This window comes from Fulmarus glacialis, unplaced genomic scaffold (assembly GCF_000690835.1).
Source record: "Fulmarus glacialis isolate BGI_N327 unplaced genomic scaffold, ASM69083v1 scaffold19216, whole genome shotgun sequence".
Taxonomy (NCBI): domain Eukaryota; kingdom Metazoa; phylum Chordata; class Aves; order Procellariiformes; family Procellariidae; genus Fulmarus; species Fulmarus glacialis.
This window is the reverse complement of record NW_009220247.1, coordinates 5214-23966: the sequence shown is the minus strand read 5'-3', so window position 1 is coordinate 23966 and position 18753 is coordinate 5214. Positions and strand designations below refer to the sequence as shown.

Below are 18753 nucleotides of genomic sequence, written 5' to 3'. Positions count from 1 at the left end.
ATGTTATTTGTACTAAAAGTGAGGAGATGGTTATCTTTTTTTGTCAGCAGGAGCGAAAGGTCAGCAATAAATCTTCAAGCATTTCTGTTATTTCCATATTTGTTCAATGCTGTGATGTCCTGCTACCGCATTTAGATGTCTTTGACGCTATGTCATGAATTATTCCTTTTTTTCCTGACAGTTTCGAGTGTTCACTGCTCCCTTCCACAAGGTAGGCTTTGCAGATTTCTGGCTGGCTGATCAGCTCAACAGCCTGGTTGTGATACTCATGGACCTGGAATACATGATCTGCTTCTACAGCTTTGAGGTTCAGTGGGAGGACAATGCTGGACTTCTGGCAAATACAGGTAGAGTAATGCTGACGAGCCATGCGAAACTCTGAGCAGGGCAACTTCATAATCATCCATCTGTTTTGAAGAGGGCTGCCAGTGACATAGGAAACTAAAATAATTGGCATTTCCTGTAAACACAGCATTAAAGAGATTCTCCCCTTTCTTACTTCCAGCCAGAGAAATGGAATTTCACATCAGTGTTCATTTCCTAATCCAGTCATTTGGCTTGACTTGTATATTCATCCAAGAATTTAGACACAGCACTTGTTGATTGGAAAGAGAAATCCATTTTCCTGGCATTGTTTTTTTTATTTCATAGTGGTTTAACCATGTATTTGCTTTTAGCCTGTTCCTGTTGCATGAGCTTGGTAACCACAATTTTCTGTGCTGTAGCTGCTTCTTACAGGCTCCGTTGCAGTACCCTCAAGCAAGAGAGGATGGAGAAACTTCCTCAGAGCTTGTTAGTGCCACCCTTTATTCAATTAGAGTTGATGCTGTGACACCAGGGTTGTGTGTGCTCTGCCTCTTCTCTCCTTTCTAGCCAGAAGAGCTGCAGAGTTGGCATATGAATTTTGACTTTGGCCTTCCCAGTGGCAAAACAGTACCTGTCTCCTCCTGGATCAGGCTGTTGTCTTTCCATTTCAAGCAGTGACTGCTGGCAAATCGTGTTGTCTGATGGTTTTGACACTTGCTGAAAGAATTTGCAGTATGCTTCAATAAGCATAAGTGTTCACTTTGTTCTTCCAATCTGTCGGATCTTTCTCTTCCCTTTAAGACAGTGTTGCAAGTAACTGTATTTATTAAAAATAAAATAAATAAAGCAACTGAGGGGATAACAACTTCTCCTCTTACAATCCAAACAGTGGAATGATAGCACAGTGCTTTGGGATAAATATCAGCTAATAACTTGTCTCCGTTAGTCTAAATAAAAAACAAATGTTTGTTAGTCAGTGGGGTGTTTGGTTTAGATGTGCTGAGCAAGACAGCATAAGAATATGGCATGCTTGGAGGTTCTAGGCAAAGCTGGGGTTTTCCTGGTCGTTTCATCAATAAGAAGGCTTTCAAACATCAGGGGTGTGACACAGTGTCATGCTGGTATAGTTGCATCTTACCCCAGTTGTTTGCTTTTTTCTTTCTTTTTTTTTTTTTTAAAAAAAAGAACAAAAAAAAGCCCAAACACATACTGAAGTATGTTTTTTCCTATTGCAATATACAAGAATAATGGGTCAAGGACATCTTAGGCAAAGTAGCCTTCTTGAGCTGTCCTGCAGAGTTTGGAAATGCTCTGCAATTTATGCACAAAAATTCAGTGTCGAAGGCCTTTTGTAATTCCATCCTTAATTTGATTACTCACAGTGCTGCCAGCAGCACAAAATAAATTTAAAAATAAATTCTTTCTAATCTTCTTGCATGTTAATTGTACTGGCAGCAGTGAAAGAGTTAGATGATGATCTGTCTGGATGTTATTGATATCATGTCACCTGAATACCTCGGAGAAGGAGTAAAGGGCTTCAGGATACTTTCTGGTGATGAGCTTCTCGCTGTTCGGGATAGGTGTGTGTGCATACGTGTGTGTGCCTAAGTACGAGACATCGATGGGGAATTACTTTCATGTCAAGTGATATTACTCTTACAGAAAAGAAGACGATAGGAGTTCTTAAACTTACTGACTCTGTGTCCCTGAAACTTTTTTCTTGCAGATAATCAGATTTGTTACAGCTACTCCTACGGAGTGAGAGCAGTTGTCCAGTGCATCCCTGCTTGGTTGCGATTCATCCAGTGCCTGCGCCGTTACCGAGATAACAAACGGGCCTTTCATCTGGTTAACGCTGGAAAATATTCCACCACCTTCTTCGTGGTGACATTTGCAGCCCTCTACAGCACTCACAAAGGTATTGGTTATTTTGGAAAATCCTTTGCAAGTCATGGGATTTGCTTTTTATATGGGAGAAGCTCAGAATTTGGCATCCCACTGAAGCATGAACTTTTGTCTTTTGGCACCTGTGAAACATCTCAGTGGAAAGGCAAAGGCCTGCCTGGCTTGCAGAGGGTATTTTAAGATCATCTTTTAGGTATTTTTTGCATACGTGGTCTGCTTAGAACTGCACTTCAGGAGTGTGAGAGACAATTTCCAGGTTTCTCTCTGAAAAGGAGAAAATTGAAATACCTGTCAGTTTTTGCTGTGAAGGGAGGTTGAATGGGAGGTGTATGGGGAAAGGGATGATATAGGAAATGCTTCTCCCTTGGCATTTGTGAATAGCTAACCTGGATCATTTCAATAAAGTCGGTCCATCATTCCTGAACACAGGGAGATGTGCACAGTGCTGGGAAAATGCCCTGTCTGAATTTTCCTGTGTGTTTTTATCCATGTTTTTTTCTGCAGCTGGTAGGGAGTTTTTTCCAATCCATTTAACTGCAGATTGAGCTCTGATCCCTGAAGTTCCCCATCTCCCTGGAAACGACAATTACTCAATTCTGCTCTTGTTCTGAAGGAAAAAGCTTTTAGTTTCTGCACTTCAGGCAGTCGCCCTGCCTTTCATTGTTCTGAAGTCCTGAAAGCTGTATTCTTTTATTTGAAAATATCTGCCTTTTATATCTCCAGAAATTAGCAACCACACACGCTCGTGAGCAATTACTTATCCTGAAATATGATTGTGGTGGGGCAGGGAGAAGTATTCAAGGCATGCTTCTAGTTAACATGGTTTTTTGGAGGGGTGGCAGGGTTATTAGAAACCTTCCTGTGGCCAAGAAGTGGCTGTTTTGACGTAGCTGGGCCTGAAGTCACACCGATAATGTTTGCCAAGCCTTGCATTTTAACGGCAGAGAAGCGCACTGGTGCGAGCTAGCTGAAGGCTGGAAGTCGGGCGCTCTGTATCCGGAGGTGCACGCAAACCTGGTGTGGGAGCATCAGTGGTGGATGGAGCGCCTGGCCCCTCTGTGCATCTCCTCCCCGCTGCTGTGTCCCCGGAGCTTGTTCCCGTTTTAACTTGTTTGCTCAGTGACATTCTGCAGCTCTTCAGTTCCAGCCCTGCAGTCCAGTTAGTCACCGCTGCCAAACCCCGAGATGAGACAAATACAGATCGCCTGGCTATAGTCACTGCTTGTATGCTTTTGTAAACATGTGCTTTTATATACGTATGTAAAAGTGCCTGCTTTGGGGAGGCTGACTAACGCCTCTCTTTCCTGGGGCGGGGGGGGAACGACACTCTGGCAGAGCCGTCTGTGGGAAGGTTGGAGTAGGTTTGGAAGCAAGAGGAAAACCAACATCTGTCAAAATGTCCCGTTGAAGAATTTGACCTGTTTCTACTCCATTTCTACTCCCCTTTAAGTTTGCATCTGTGCCAGTACTGCTGACCCTTCTCCTTGCTGCCATATATAACTGTTGTCTGCTCTTCAAGTCTGGCAGGGAGTGGGTTGTAATGAGCTGTTTATGAGCCAGGCATGGGGCTTGTTCCAGTTGCTGAGAGATGCTTGTGACTCCCAGCTTTTGTCTGTCCGGTTTTGTTAGTGGGAGTCAATAGCACGTAGTTGTTGGTATCCTACAAAAAGATTTGGAAGCTTCGTGGCCTTTGGAAATTATACGTTAGCACAGATTTTGTAAATGTCTCAGTGCCTGGGCTTGTAGCGATTTTTTCAGAGGGCTGCCTAAAGACCTTGCTGTGTCTTCTCAGCCCTGTAGGCCTATTCCCATCCTGCCATAAATGCACTTTCTAATATGCTGTACCTGTTAAGAATCCAATTTTATCTATGTGCTTTACATATATTCCCAGTTCTTTTTGAACTTGGAATCAGATGGTCTATCATCAAGTTGTTATGATGTTACTGTTGAAAATAGATGCACTACTCGCCCACTCCTCTGTGTCTGTCTAAGGGTAGCAGAGACAAACACCAACCTCTTACCTATAAAAACATCTGTTGGGGGCTAGCTGCTTGCTATTAAGAAAGGAAGCACTGCCCAAACCAAGTGTCAAATTGGTAAAGATCCTTACTGCTCTAAATTGCAGTAACTAACGAACATGTTAATTGCTGTGGTAACAAGAGTTTTATTTAAACAGTCTGTGTTTGCAAGCCTCTGACTTACACCTCTGGAATGACAGCTTTTGGCTGCCAGGACAAGAGGGTAGTTGGTGGCCTTTTCTTAGTAGGTCAGGTAACGTACACCAGCGCCTGTTCTCCTCTTGGGAGTCCTGGGGATGTTGCAGCCCTCTGGAAAGGCTTGTCTTCCTCCCTTGATTTGAACATTGAATAATTTGTAGCTGCTCTGTAGGTTTTTAGCTTGTGTCTGCCAGCTGTGTGAAGATGGACAGTGCGGCTGGTGTTGAAAGCCAGCTAATTCATACAGAGTGCGCTTACGGCATTGTTGTGCTGTGTTTTGGTATGCTTGTTGGAAAACAACTCGAACTAAAGCAATGTTCAAATGCTACTTTATTATGTTTAAGTGATGTATGCTGCTTCTAGTCATACGTAGCACTCCCTTCTCCAAACCTGCTGTAGCGAAGGATCCCCCCCAATAACACAGTATACTGGGGGCTCTTGACCAGTATCTATTTCCCCAAAATACCACTGTTTAATAATTCGTATTGCTCGGGCAGTGCATAATTCTGATTCTTTGTTCCCTTAGAGAAGCTGTTTCTTTATTTTTCTTCCTTCTGATTTAGATGCAGAATGCAATTTTCTCTGCTAATTGCAGTTAGGATGTTGGACCGGTAAGATCTATTAGACTTTTCTCTCTCAAACTGGCAATCCTGTGGTCCTGGGACTAGACCAGTTTTACAGAGTTAACACCAAGCTATCATCTCCTGAATTAGTGAAGCTGAAGTGAGAAACGCTACCCTTTAACATCAAAAGACCAGTGCAGGCAGCGGTTGCGTGGACAAATGCCGACTCAAGCTGCCTGCTTCACCGTGGCTCAGAAACACAGCAGCAACCCAAGGGCAACTGTTGCTGAGCTCCCAAAGGAAGAATTCTCAGTATTTTTATATCGCTCAAAGGAATGGGAAGCAAAGGCCGAGTTCTGTAAATATAGTCCTGCGGGGTATGTTTGCACAGGCAAATGAGGCATATCTGTAACTCTAAGCTACCTAGCAACTGGAGTGCGTGTTGCCGGTCCCTGCCCGCTCGCAGCACAGCCGAGCAGAAGCCTCTGCCCCCGTCTCTTTCCTACCCTTGCTTTAATTTCCCTGGCAGTGCTGAGCAGCCTTCCCCCAGAGCTAGCCAACTGAATATTATATTGCCTTATTTAATCCCTACGGAAACCTAAGTGGTGCTGGGGAAACAAATGATTAAGCTCAAGTCTGCAGCAGAGTATTTACCCCAAGTGCGGTGTTATTTTGACACACAACTACTTTTTGCAGTGTTTTCACTCTGCCAAAAGCAGATGCGCTTTCCTTGACAAATGCACCAGTATAGCTGCGTCCACTTCAGTCCAGCTTATAGTAGCATTCCACAGGGATCCCCTCTTGTATAAAGTGTACTTGCATTTACGCTGGCATACCTAGAATAGCCAGCCTTGGTTTCATTCCTCACTCAGACCTGGTTCAGCCTGTGTAAGATAAGGATTGTTGTATGTAGCTGTTCAGCTCTTCTGAGAAACAGTGCAGCTGGAGTTGTGTTGTACTACTCTGAGTGCCGCTCGCTTCTTAAGCTTTATGCATGATTTATGTTCCAGCTTCATTCTTTGTAAAATGAGATGCTTCTTGGTTTTGCTACTGTCAATTTTCTCTTACCTTGTTGCCTTTTGCTCCCATGGTGTCATTGAAAATATCTGGCTCACACAGAATATAGATCTGGCTTCTGTGCTTGAAGAACTGAGCTTCTCGAGTGCTTTGTACTCTTCCATCATTTTCTTGTTTTGTGGGATTTGCTGTTTCAGTGTGAGCATTTGCGTGTTTACCTTGTTTTTTTCAGGAATGCATTCCTGAGCTTAAGCACAAGTACTGGGTTAAAATTGGCTATGTGGGATTTTATCCTTTAACTGAAAGGAAAGATGGTTTATGCAAGTTTTCATTTTCTGTTTTATTTACACACCTTATTCAATGAAATCACTGTGGTCTGGGTAGTATCCAGCTATTTATTAACCTCTGAATTATTCAAAGTTAATCCATGAAGCCAGGAAACTTGAGCAAGCATCTCTTCTTCCATACCGCTCCCATGCCCTTTCCAGGTACTCCAAATAAGACTGCTAAACACTAGCTGTCATTGGCTTGGAAGTGCCGTGGAGAGCCTTTAGGTCGGTCTAAGATAATATAACTGCCATGCACTTTCTCATTAAACAGCCCAGGAAATTGACAGTAATTAAAAATGCAGAAGTTAACTAAATAGGGCTGTCTCTAAAGAGTTGTGCTTCTGTCTGTGCTCTCACCATCGCTTCAGAAACAGGCTTCTCCCGATGAAGTGATGCGTAATTTGTTTTTTTTAAAGCCTTGAGAAAACTGTGAAACTCCTTGCTTTGCCAAGGAATAGAGACGTGAACTGTCAAGGCAAGAGTCATCCTTCGATTAATGGGCTTTTGCAGGAAGGTGTTGGACCATCCCTTACTAATAGAGAGGTTCGAACAGGTCTGACAAGATGAAGATGAATGGGAAATGTGCTGCTTTTTGAAAATATAGTGCAAGATTCCCAGGTCTCGTAACTGCTCCCCACTCCTCGTTAATCACGATGGCTTCAGCTGTTACCAGTGGTGATACCGGCTGGCGTAGCCGACTTCATGCTGGAACGGATCACTGGTTCTCCCACGGTCTGTCCCACCGCAGCTCCGCTGGGGAGGGGTATGACTTCCAGGTGGAGGATAATGGTGCATGGCAGGAAGGAGGAGAGGGTAGTGGCAACATCAAACTTTTGCTGTGGGAGCTGCAGGAGAATACCTGGACTGCACCTTAGCTCTGCTCTTTGCCGGCTGAAGTGCTGGATAGTGGGTTGTGTCACTTAGCCCTTATTGCTGGTTAGAAACTGCAGAGTGCCCCTGTGAAGTGAATTTGTTGGTAGGTGGAACAAAATTAGCTGTGATCCTGAATGGTTACAGCAGGAGACAAGAACAAGGTGATGTGAGAACTGGGACTTTCACAGAAATCAGACATTGGTGCAGCAGCTTGTAATACCTCAACTGAGAAACGTCATTTCATTTCTAGGGAGTGGGGCGTGGGGCAAGGCAAAATAAGTGGACATACAGAATTCAAGCACAAATATTTTTTTTTAAAAAAGTACAAAACTTAAAAAAGAGTGAAGCAAGTAGCATTTGTGAGATCCTGTTCCCTAGTTTATCCCTTGTGTGTTGGTACAAGATCTCCCATCTCTCCCTCTCGCAGCACTGGAAAAGCTGTCAGTGCTGTGGCAAGTCAGATCATTTGTTTTAGGTGTCACAAGAGTCTTAGAGTGCTTGGATTGACCTCTTGAAGTAAAACAAACTTTGTAATGGGATTAAGTGGCTTCTTTCTGAATACTTGCAGTTTTCGCACGGCTTGCCTTAGCACGGCATCCTGGCAACTCCATCAGGATGATTATTTGGAGCCGAAACGTGCAATGTCTGTCACATTGCTGTGAGCTAGGATGAATTTTTGTCTGAAACCCTGTCATCCCATGCCCAGGAGGCCCTCAGTAATGAGTTGTGTTCATTAGCCAGTCTTTCTGATCCTTTCCATCAGAGCAGCGGCAGTGTCATTAGTGAAGTATTGGAGGCATTGCTATGGGCAAACATTTCCATCCTGGCCTCTGACCTCCTCCCAGCTTTGACCTGGGTCTCTGCGGCACCCTGAGCAAGCCCGGCTTCTCCACGCCGGCTTGTTAGCTCCTCTAATTGCTTAGACACCTGTCCCGGTGATGGTGCTTTGGGGTGGAACTGGGAAGGGTGAGGAGTACCCCGGCAGGGCTGCGGCAGGACCACCCTGGCCGGGGCGGAGGTGCTGGCAGGAGCTCGCTTGCTGGCAGCCTGCGGTAAGTGAGCGGGGAAGGCGAGATGAGATGGCAGCCTGTGCTCGGCAGGGAGCCTGGGAGGAGGAGGTGTTAGGCAGAGGGATTTCGGGAACTGCCACCACACCCCGAACGTCAGCACAAATGAGGCATAAAATCCCACAGGGAAATCTTCCCAGGCTTTGTAGGTCTACAAATGTCAAGCGGGACATTCCCGGTGCCGGCAGCTGCGCCGTGGGGGGGAGGCAACCTCGGCACCCTGCCGCTGGGTGATTCATGCTTTCACTTCTCAAGATTGCAGCTGAGAGATGGATTTTAAAAAGTGGGATTTGGAAAGTGGACTAATAGTACTGTTTGTATCACTTAATACACTTTTGTGTTAAAGGTGACTGGAGAAGCAGGAACAGTAATGAATAAGGTGTAAGTAAAAACGGTGGCCTACTGATACCTCATTTCATGGGCACTTAAGAGGGGTAAGCCTGAGCGTTTTTTAATGAAACATTTTAAGAAAAGCAACTGACTACATCACAAGTGATTTTCCTTTCAAACGTATGCAGGTCTGCAGCTCTCTGGTGCTGCAGAAATCTAGGAGATGCAATCATCCAACAATATTTTTTTTTAATTTTGATTTTTTTGGTTGCTACTATATTTTGAAGGAATCTGATTTGGGATCTTAAAGCACTATAGAGGTAGCAGATGATGTTGTGTCCCAATCCCTAAATTGTCCAGCGAAGGCCCTGACTACCATGCTATTTATTTCTGATTGTGAATCCAGATGTTCTTATTAGTGAGACTGTTGGCAAATGCTTAGATTGGAAACCCCCTCCTTCTCAAGGTAGCAGTTAAACATCCCCCAAGAACACTTCTCAAATGCTAGAGAAGCCACCAGAAGAAGAATTAAATCAAATCTCAGTCATGACAGGTATGCTTCCTCCTGTTTGCAATTACATCACGTTCTTCTGTTTGTGAGATACAAGCAATGAGATTGCTGTGATGTCTTGAAATCAGACACAGTCGTATCGTCCTACAAACCCAATGCAAACCTGCAGAGTATTTTTAGTCAAAACGCGATTTGGGGATTTCCCTGCTCTACAAATGTAGAATCTAACTAGAAGAAGAAACGAGATGTTGCCTCCTGACAGTTCTTCACTGCGCTGTATCTTGCTGCTTTGCTTTAAATTGTGCCCAGAGGCTATAGCAGAGGTTTGCAGAATCTAACAGGAAGGTTGTTCGTACGAAATGATTGGTATTTGACAAAGCCCATCAGCGCACGATGGCGAGTCCTCCGTGTGCTCCTCTGGGTTATTTGCCTTTTTACTGCATTAAGTCCACTGTTATGTCATTGCTCTGCCATTGATCAGTATTAAATAGTGGTACGTGCTGGCTGGGCAGAAAGGCAATGCTGCTGCTATTCCCTCATTAAGATGTATAATTACTGAGGGAACGGTAATACTGCACTTCAAGCAGTAAGGTGTTAGACAAATGCTTTGGGATGTCATTCTGAAGGCAGTTCTTATGTAGATAAGTCACTCTGGCTGTCACCCCCCTCCCGTTGTGTGCTGGGATGGAGTTAACGGGCATATGTCATCCCTGGGCTAACCGGGTGGCAGAAAGTATACACTCAGTTCTCTAGTATCTGTGCCTGGCTAGCACGCTGTAAATATATACTTTTTTGTTTAGGTTCCGCTTAAATCTGTGACTGAAAGGCTGGTCGTCAAAGGAGACTGAATTTGGCATGCCTTGATCGAGAGGTTTTTAATTGGCGCTGGGGGTAGAACTGCTCAGGCTGGGTCAGGTTTGTCTGGTAGCAGGGCTTACCTGGCTGTGTTTCCTGATAACCTCATGCTTCTTACAGCTTGTATCACAGCTTTCGCCATCAGCAGAAACCACAGCCAGCTGCAGTGGCTGACACACCAGGAGTGCTTATCGAGGGCCATTGTGCTCTTATCCAGATCTTCAATAATACATGGCATTGATTTTTCGCTGTGTTGAATACTATATAGTGTTTACATTCCCCAGAATAATTCAGCAGGGTAAACAGATAGTATTCTTTGGAAGTAAAGTCAATATTAACAGCGTTCAGGATAGTATTTGCTGTCTATCGTTGATGGAAAGCAACCTTTCTCTTGCCTGTGTTTAGAAGGGGCTATATTTTCTGCAGAGTATTATTCTCTCAGAATGCTAGTCAGATACTGTGTCCCCTGGGGTTGGGTTTGGGATCCAAGATACTGTCTGTCAGCAATTTTTGCAGGCAGGAAATTCTGCTGCTGCAAGTGCCTTTGGCTGTTTTCTGGGACTGTGGCCATTCACAGCTTCAGTTCAAAGGTGGAAGCTTTCCATTATTTATCTAGTTGACCTTCTGGGGCAATTTGTAGGTGTATTTTTGCAGAGTATCTACTGGAATTGCCTTTTATAGGGTAAACTGAGGATGCTAACGGAAATTCTGTGGTGAAGGTTGCAAATGGCCCCCGCTGCTTCCCATTGACTTTGCAGCAAGTGGAGATAGCAGGGCTCTGCAAACTCGAATAGCCTCTGACGTAGCTGAACACCTCCACGTGGCTGACATGCTAATGTGAGCGTGGATTGAAATGTGCCCGTCGGCAGGGGGGGTAAAGCTGCACCTGCAACTTTACATGTCGAGTTTTGTGCTGACGGTGTTTTGTCCTGCACGTGCTGTTTTGAATGACTGTCGCTTAGGAAGTTGCTACGTGGTGGGGCTCTTTGGAGCATCGAGTAGAAAGGTCCTTCATCCACCTCTTGCTGGGTGGACTGGCAGTTGTGCTGCCAAAGGCTTGCTGCAGTCCGTGGGATGTTGAAGACTTGGTCTTTTTTCCCCTCTTGGAGAGGTTGAGATCTACCAGGTGTCCAGAGTGCTTCTCTTATCCTGAGACTATGGCTCTCTAATGGTTTTTGGTGGTTTCTAGCACATCATTAAACAAAGAAAAAACACAGGATGAAACAGTTCCTGCTTAAATAGACCCTGACATCATCATACATATGCACAGCTATGTATTGCTACTGAAAAACTGTCAGGCAAGGAGTAGATGGAGCCTCTGGGCAGAATATGAATGCCTTGATTTTCTAGCCCCCTGAGCAGCAGTGAAGAGGGCCACTAGGACCAGCCAGTGGAGATTGAGATATAATTGCTTGCCTAGAGCAGTAACATATTTCTGTACACCAGCTGAATACCAATGAGGACAGAAGGAAGGAAGGTATCAAACAGAATTGCAGGCAGGAGGAAAAGGAGGGTAAGTGATTAAAGGAAGGGACTTAAAGGGCAAGGCTGAAGACAATAGGCTAGTTGTGATTAGAGCATTTTACCAGGGAGTGATTTGGTTTTTTTAATGAATTTTTTTCAGGAGCTGAATGCATTACAGAGCCGGTCGGTGAGAAAGTGAGCAGGAGCAAGGGGCAAGCAGCGTGACCCCAGGTGCCACTGAAAAGACTGCTGCAAAGATAGGGGCAGGGAAAGGGCGCTGAAGCCACGATAACCTAACTAGAAGCAAGCACATCCTTATGAGGTTGATGAGGTTAATGCCACAAGATTTCTTACTTGGGCCTTTTTCTTCCCGGTACTACTCCTTTCTGTAATTGCACACAATAACCTTTAAGGCAATTGAGGTTTAAGCAGGATGAATCTTGGCAATTACATAGGAAGGTGATTTCAAACTTAGGGTGCAGTTTTGTTAGCCCCTTACTTAGTTTGAGATGATAGTCTGGGGCCAGACTGTCCCCTCCGTGACCGGAGAACTCTGAAAGAGCGCCCAGCGATGCCGCTTCGCTGCTCTTCAGCCCTGCAGCATGGCTCATGGCTCATGCCAGGGATGTGGCCGAAGGCATGGCAATGGATGGTACGTCTGCGCTGCCTTCTCCATGTCTGCTCCATGAAGATGTAGAGTAAAACTCAGTTTATTTGAATTCTGTCCTTCAGGGGAAAAAAAAAAAAGCAGCACGACCTAACCTTCAAGCCTAAGCTACCGATAGGAAGCATGGCAAACTCACAGGGTAGTTTGGAGCATTTTAGATGCTTTGAAAGCACTTAACTCATTAACTACCTCTGAATTATTTTTTAGGATCTGGTAGTGGGAACTAAACATAGAGATCTAATGAGCTAAAAATAATGTTGGAAAGAACAGGCTTAGTGTCTCTGAGTCACTGAATGTCAGCATCTGCCTTTTCTTCCTGAAATAATGTAGTGGAAGCTTCAGGAGAGCTGGTGGGGGAGAATGAAATCTTGCAGTAAAGCCCTAATTGCTAGGCTCCAAAAACATCACCTGTGTCCTGTTTTGTGGGCAGCTGCACTTTAAAAATGGGTGGGAGAGATGGTTTCAAAGCAGCAGAGCCTGTATTCTGCAGGACTTCTGTGCCTGCTCCCGGGTGACGTCATGGCTCTGCAGCGGCAGTGGCGGGTGACGCGATGCTAGACCTGTCCCCGGGTAAAGCCAAGCCCGGGAAGGATGCGGGTTACTGCTCAAAGGCTTCTAACCTTGCACAAAAGCAGGGAAGCTAGTCAAACCTGAGAGCTGCAGCAGATCTCGTGTCCTTTTCCTCTGCCGATGTGAAGCTTCACTGCAGATAGGCTTTGCTGCGTAAGTGGCTTTAATAGGTTTGCTTTAGGGGGTGTGTTTTGAAAGGAGAATGAGTGTGTGTATTTGACCTATATCCTGCACATCATGTCCAGGAAGCCTGAAAGGCGTAATGGGAGGAATGTGCTCTTACACGATGCCTCTCATTTTCACCTCCATTAATTTTATCGGATTGCTGCATTACATTTATATCGTAAATGTTAGAAATAAAAAGGGAAGGAGAGAGAAAATTGCCCTGTTGCTCCCTCTGTGATCAGCTTCAGGGATTCTGTTGTCTTAAAGCCACATATATGGAAAACAGTGCTGTCACTTAGCGTGGCATCGGGTTTGGACTGAAAACATTATGGCTTTTTTGTACTAGAAGTGTTATTGGCTTTGTTAGAAAGAATCTGTGAATGAGCAATTACAGTGGCTGCACAGAAAAGAGGAAAGACTCCTGACAGCAGGGAGGTGCAAAGTGTCTCAGCCTTGCAAAGCATTATAACGTGGTTTATTTTTATGAACTTTATGACCCACATTTGCTAATTAAAAGCAAACAGAATTATCAGATGTAGGGAAATTTAGCTGAATTGAGAGAGCAGCGTAACCTTTTCAGGGGAGAATGGGAAACAACTTAGTTGCAAAAACATCTGCAAGTGAGCAGGCTTTGATCCCACAGTCCTGTGTTTCACAAAGAGGAGCTCTGTATGGGCATTTAATTTTTGTACATACGTGTTAATGTATTGCCTTCTTTTTGCTTATTTTCCCCTGCCACGGAAATTTAGCTGAATTGAGAGAGCAGCGTAACCTTTTCAGGGGAGAATGGGAAACAACTTAGTTGCAAAAACATCTGCAAGTGAGCAGGCTTTGATCCCACAGTCCTGTGTTTCACAAAGAGGAGCTCTGTATGGGCATTTAATTTTTGTACATACGTGTTAATGTATTGCCTTCTTTTTGCTTATTTTCCCCTGCCACCGCAACCTCTGAAATGGCTACTGGAAATTCCTGTACTGCCCGTCCTCTTTCAGGCTTTTAGTGGACTAATTCACAGTTGTTTATACTTAGACAAACTAAAATATTCTCTTACAAAACCCTCCTAACTGAGCACTGCCTCATTGCTTTTTCCTTTGTACAAGCCTGTGTCTTTCGTGAAATATGGCCCTCAGCTTCCACCTGCTGTTCAGAGTTAGAATGGCAGGTCTACCACAAGTTTCAAGAAAATAAAAATATTAGTGCAAATTTCAGTCTCAAGTGCAAAATGTTGAACAAGATGAAAGTGGAATTTAAATGACAATATAAAGCTGGTCCTGGTAAGGCTTTCGGTTTGGTTCAAATTAGCTAGCCCAGAACTTGAATGAAAGGGGTGTTATTTCCACTGATCAAGTCAGCCAATTTGTAGCTGTTTTAAGAAGCAATCTACTTTAAGTTGTACAGAAGTATGCTGTTCTTCTCTTTTCCAGCTAAAAACCACAGTGACACCCAAGTGTTCTTCTACCTGTGGATTATCTTCTATTTCATCAGCTCTTGCTATACCCTTATCTGGGACCTGAAGATGGACTGGGGTCTCTTTGACAAAAATGCTGGTGAAAATACCTTTCTTCGAGAAGGAATTGTCTACCCACAGAAAGTGCGTATACAGCCTGCTCTTACGTTAGGAAAGGCTTTTAATATTTTAACAAAACTTGCTGAGTTTAGAGCATGTTTGCAGTTGGCCACTGGTCCTTCCTGAATGCTACGCGCTGGGATTTTCTAGCAGTAGAGTTCATTTGTTTCAAAGAGATCATTTCATACTGTTGATTTTTCTAGTGGTTGAGCAGCAAATTCTGTATCTTCCTGAAGGCCTGAAGAGGTCTGTCTTCTGTGCAGAGCATGTATGATGAGCTGTCCGGTTTGTCTGTCTTGTTCTTCAGGCATACTACTATTGTGCCATTGTAGAAGACGTGATCCTGCGTTTTGCGTGGACCATCCAGATCTCCCTCACTTCCATGCAAATCTTTCCGTATGCTGGGGACATCATTTCTACTGTATTTGCCCCACTTGAGGTATTCCGGTAAGGCTGCTTGACTGAACAGTTCATTTCTCTTTTACATTTTTATTACTTGTATAGCGTCAGCGCGGTGGGAAGTGCCTTGCTCCTTGGACGTGGAAGGTACTGGTCATTGAAATGGAAAACTAGGTCTAACAGGAGCATTTAGTCTGAACAGGGTTCTGAGTGAAGAAAGCTATGGAGGGCTCTGCAGCAATGCGGGGCTGTGTCCTTCATGCTGCGTTTGCAGTTTCTTCTGAACCTAGATCTAATCCTGAGGGTTTTGTTATTACTAAATTTCTCCTTAAATTTACCTTGCTGAAATTTCCAGATGAAATTTCACTTGATTCTCAGGTTTACAGTTATTCTCAAATCTCTGCTGCTTTTCCAAACACTAATTTGGATCCTGCAAGATTTCAGGGCTCTTTACACACTCGTACTCTAGCTGGAGACCTACCCCTACAACTTCTCAAGATGAGTAAAAGCCCTTGAAGCTGAACCTCGCTCATGTAGATGAAACGCAGAGGTTGCGTTTCACTTGTAGTACCTGGTGCCTGCATGTGTCCAGGCTACGGCTGTCATCGTTAGGACAATGAATGAGCCTGACAGATCTGTTCTGCTCCAGAGAGTTGGGAAGATGTTGTAGCAGCTGCTGCTGTTAGTCATTTGCTGTTTCTCTATACTCCCAGCGTGTTCCCAGAGGCACTTTGATCAGTGAGAGCAGTCAATAGTATCTAGGTGCATGTACCAAACACGGGCAATGCCTGTAAAAGTGGAACCGAATTGGTAATTTTCACTTTTTCTCCCCCCAGGCGGTTTGTGTGGAACTTCTTCCGTCTGGAGAATGAGCACCTGAACAACTGTGGTGAGTTCCGTGCCGTGAGGGACATCTCTGTGGCACCGCTCAACGCCGATGACCTGACGCTCTTGGATCAGATGATGGACCAGGAAGATGGTGTACGAAACCGCCGCAAGAACAAACAGTTCTGGAAGCGCAGCCAGAGCGTGTCTTTGCGCAGACCTCGTCTTGCTTCACAGTATGTTTTGCCTCTCCTCTAGCGCAACAAACCAAATCATGTGTTAGAGCTGTTGTTAATGCTTGGTGGCCATTTATGGACTGGGTAATCATGGGAAGATCTCAGCTAAAATAGTCATTCAAAGGGAGGACAGGTCCAATTAGTAAATGAATATTTCTCTGCTGGTGGGTTGATCCATCCTTTACATCATCTTTGGATTCTGGTAAACCACTGGAAAAGGAAGTTCCCTTTACAAAACTCCCCTCCTGCAAAAAATAGACAGAGGTTGTAAATCCAAACCTAGAAGAGAGGTTCCCATCAACTGACCATTTCCAGGCTTCAGACCTCTCCAAGATTTCGGTTATCATTTGGTTAAGATTTCCTATGTGAGATCTCAGATCTTTTCCTCTCCTAAATCTAAATCCATGCGTTTTTTTCTTTCCACCCCTCCTCCTTACAGCCTAGACGTTTCCCCACCTTGCACCCCAGTCCTGAACCTGTTGACTGCTTATCTTCACTGCAGTGCCTCTGCTCCGAGCATCACAGGGTGCTCCAGCATCCAGGCATCACTTCTGCCCCAGCAGCACAGCTGCGGAGCCCTGGCCTTTGGCCAGGAGGCAAGCTTGGGCTCCCTGGGGACGCTGAAGCACAGCATGTCGGGAGTGTTGTGCAATCCCTGCAGCACATCCCTCTCTTGCATCACGGCATGGGAGGGGTGGATGGGAGGAAAAGGAGGCCGTGGCTGTCACGCAAAGAGTGTGCTCTGGCCTGAGCCGCAGCCCTTGGGCCATGCTTATCTCATATCCGTGTTGGGTCAGAGTACACAGATGTGACCAATACCAACAGTCTTTGTGTGGCTGCTAGAGACTGAAAAACTTCATGCAGAGGGGATGTGAGCCAAAGCCTGGTCGAATTCCCTACAACCCTGTCTGTTTACCCCTCAGACATGCAGCGAACTGAGACATGTCAAGCATATTCCAAAATAAGCTGCTGTATCTTTGTGCAGCCCAGTGGCAGAGTGAGCAGGAACACTCCATCTGCAGCGACTGCTGCAACGGTTTTATGGAGTTTTGTGCGGAGGGCTGGATGGATGCACCGTGACGAGCAGTGCCGCAGCGGTCCCCGGCCGTTCGTCGGCGCAGCCCGGCAGAGGGCATTGTCCGTGCGCGCAAGGTGGCCAGCGTGGTGTGGCATGGGCAGTGCCATGGGGGGAGGATGCTGAGGGACAGCTGGGGCGTATTTGTAAGGCTCTGCTATTCCCAGTGAGAGTGGGAGGGTGTGAAACAATTCCAGTAGCCTGCTTATTCCCCCTCCGTGTAAGAAAGATTCTTCAAGTGCACTGTGGTTTTACTGTCTGCATGTAGTAATGGGAATTTCTTCTCCCCCATGAGTGTTTTCTGTTTGTTTTTTTCCAGGTCCAAGGCTTGTGACACTAAGGTATTGATAGAGGACCTAGCGAATGAAGCGAACACATGAGATGGCCATGGTCTCTTATTCCGCATCCTTTGTTTTCTCGTTCTGTTCCCCTCTTCCCCAAGTAACCCGATCTCTGGTACAGTTCCAGCTGAAAACAGGAGAAAACACTGAACACGTTTTCCGAGCTCTTCCAGACCAGATCCTATGAACTCCAACAAGCTCACTGTGTTTCGTTTCTTTTCTTCTGGGTTAATTTTAATGTTCTATTTTAAAAAAAAATAAAATATTTTACTTTGTTTTGCCAATAAAGAGGACAGTTCAGGAAAGAAGGATTGTTTACAGTCTCAACAAGGACATACAAACCTATCTGGATAACGAAGCATCATAGGGACTCCCTCATGGGACAGTGCCGAGAGCACACTCAGTTTCTGCTTGGCCTGGTTTTGACTGGTTGAAACCGGACTTAAGTTTTTAAATCTGATTTTTTTGGTTTGTTTTTTTTTCTTCATATCCAGCGCTGAGGCACTGGCTGCACTTGCAGGGAAAGTGCACTTAGAGCAGTATCTTCATTCATGAAGCTACTTTTTAATTTGATGTAACTTTTCTTATAATTTTTTGGAAATATGATGTATCTGTTGCATATAGTTTTCACATTATTTATGAAACTTAACAACCATATGAGAGTGATTTTGAGTCCTGTGCAATGAAGGTTGTAACAGTAAAACAATGCTGGGAATGTAGATCTAGATCTCCAGGGTTGTAGGGTTATGCCCTGCAAATACCCCTCTTGTGAGACGACTTGCACCTGTGTTTACCTTTTCTCTCTTTCTTTTCAATTTTATTTTATTTTAAACCAAAGTTTCTCTTTCTGATTTTTTTAGTTGCTGCTACTGCTTCTGGGCATGTCTCTTGTGCCGGTTCAACGCCAACTTTCCATGCAGCTGTGTGAAAGTAGTGCAGATGATCCTAAGGCCCTTTTGAAAGGAGAGTTGGGTCCTACCAACAGTGCAAAAAGCTAGGTGAACAAAGGCTTCAGAACTTCATTCTCCAAATCAGAAAGTATTTTTCAAGGCCTTAATAATCCTTAGATGGTGTGAAGGCATCCCATACCGAGCAGGGAGCTTTCCTGGTGTTCTCCTGCAGCCCAGCGCAGCAGAAGTGAAGTGGGACGAGGCGAGGAGGTGATGGTTCCCGTGAGCAGGGAGGGAGTTTAGCAGGCTGGGGTTCAGGAGCGGTGGTGTGTTGGAGAGCTGTCGGGGAGCGAGGGAAGGTCTGCGTTGTGCCCACCTGATGGGGAAGGTGAAATTGAAAACAGGTCTCCTCGTGGCTTCTAATTTGGCAAAAAGGCTCTGTCGGGCGCTATCCCGGCACGCTGCCCTGGGGCTTGGCTGTTACTCGTGCCCCTTGCCTCGTCTCACTAACCCAGTTTGGGAAGTGCGATATTATTAAGCAGACTCGTGTAAAGGGCATCCATATTGCCAAGCAAATTATGT

At 45.0% G+C, this 18753-nt stretch overlaps 1 protein-coding gene across 1 annotated transcript in view; it reads left to right on the top strand.

The window, feature by feature from the left end:
* The window catches only part of XPR1 (xenotropic and polytropic retrovirus receptor 1), a gene marked incomplete at its 5' end in the record, with an annotated part of 36947 nt that extends 19358 nt beyond the window's left edge, over positions 1–17589 (top strand). The window contains 6 exons of the mRNA XM_009580699.1: positions 182–347; positions 2033–2224; positions 14263–14429; positions 14713–14852; positions 15641–15865; positions 17260–17589. Coding sequence (XP_009578994.1) covers positions 182–347; positions 2033–2224; positions 14263–14429; positions 14713–14852; positions 15641–15865; positions 17260–17320 — 951 coding nt within the window. The remainder of the gene's footprint in view (positions 1–181; positions 348–2032; positions 2225–14262; positions 14430–14712; positions 14853–15640; positions 15866–17259) is intronic.
* Positions 17590–18753: the final 1164 nt, after the last annotated feature.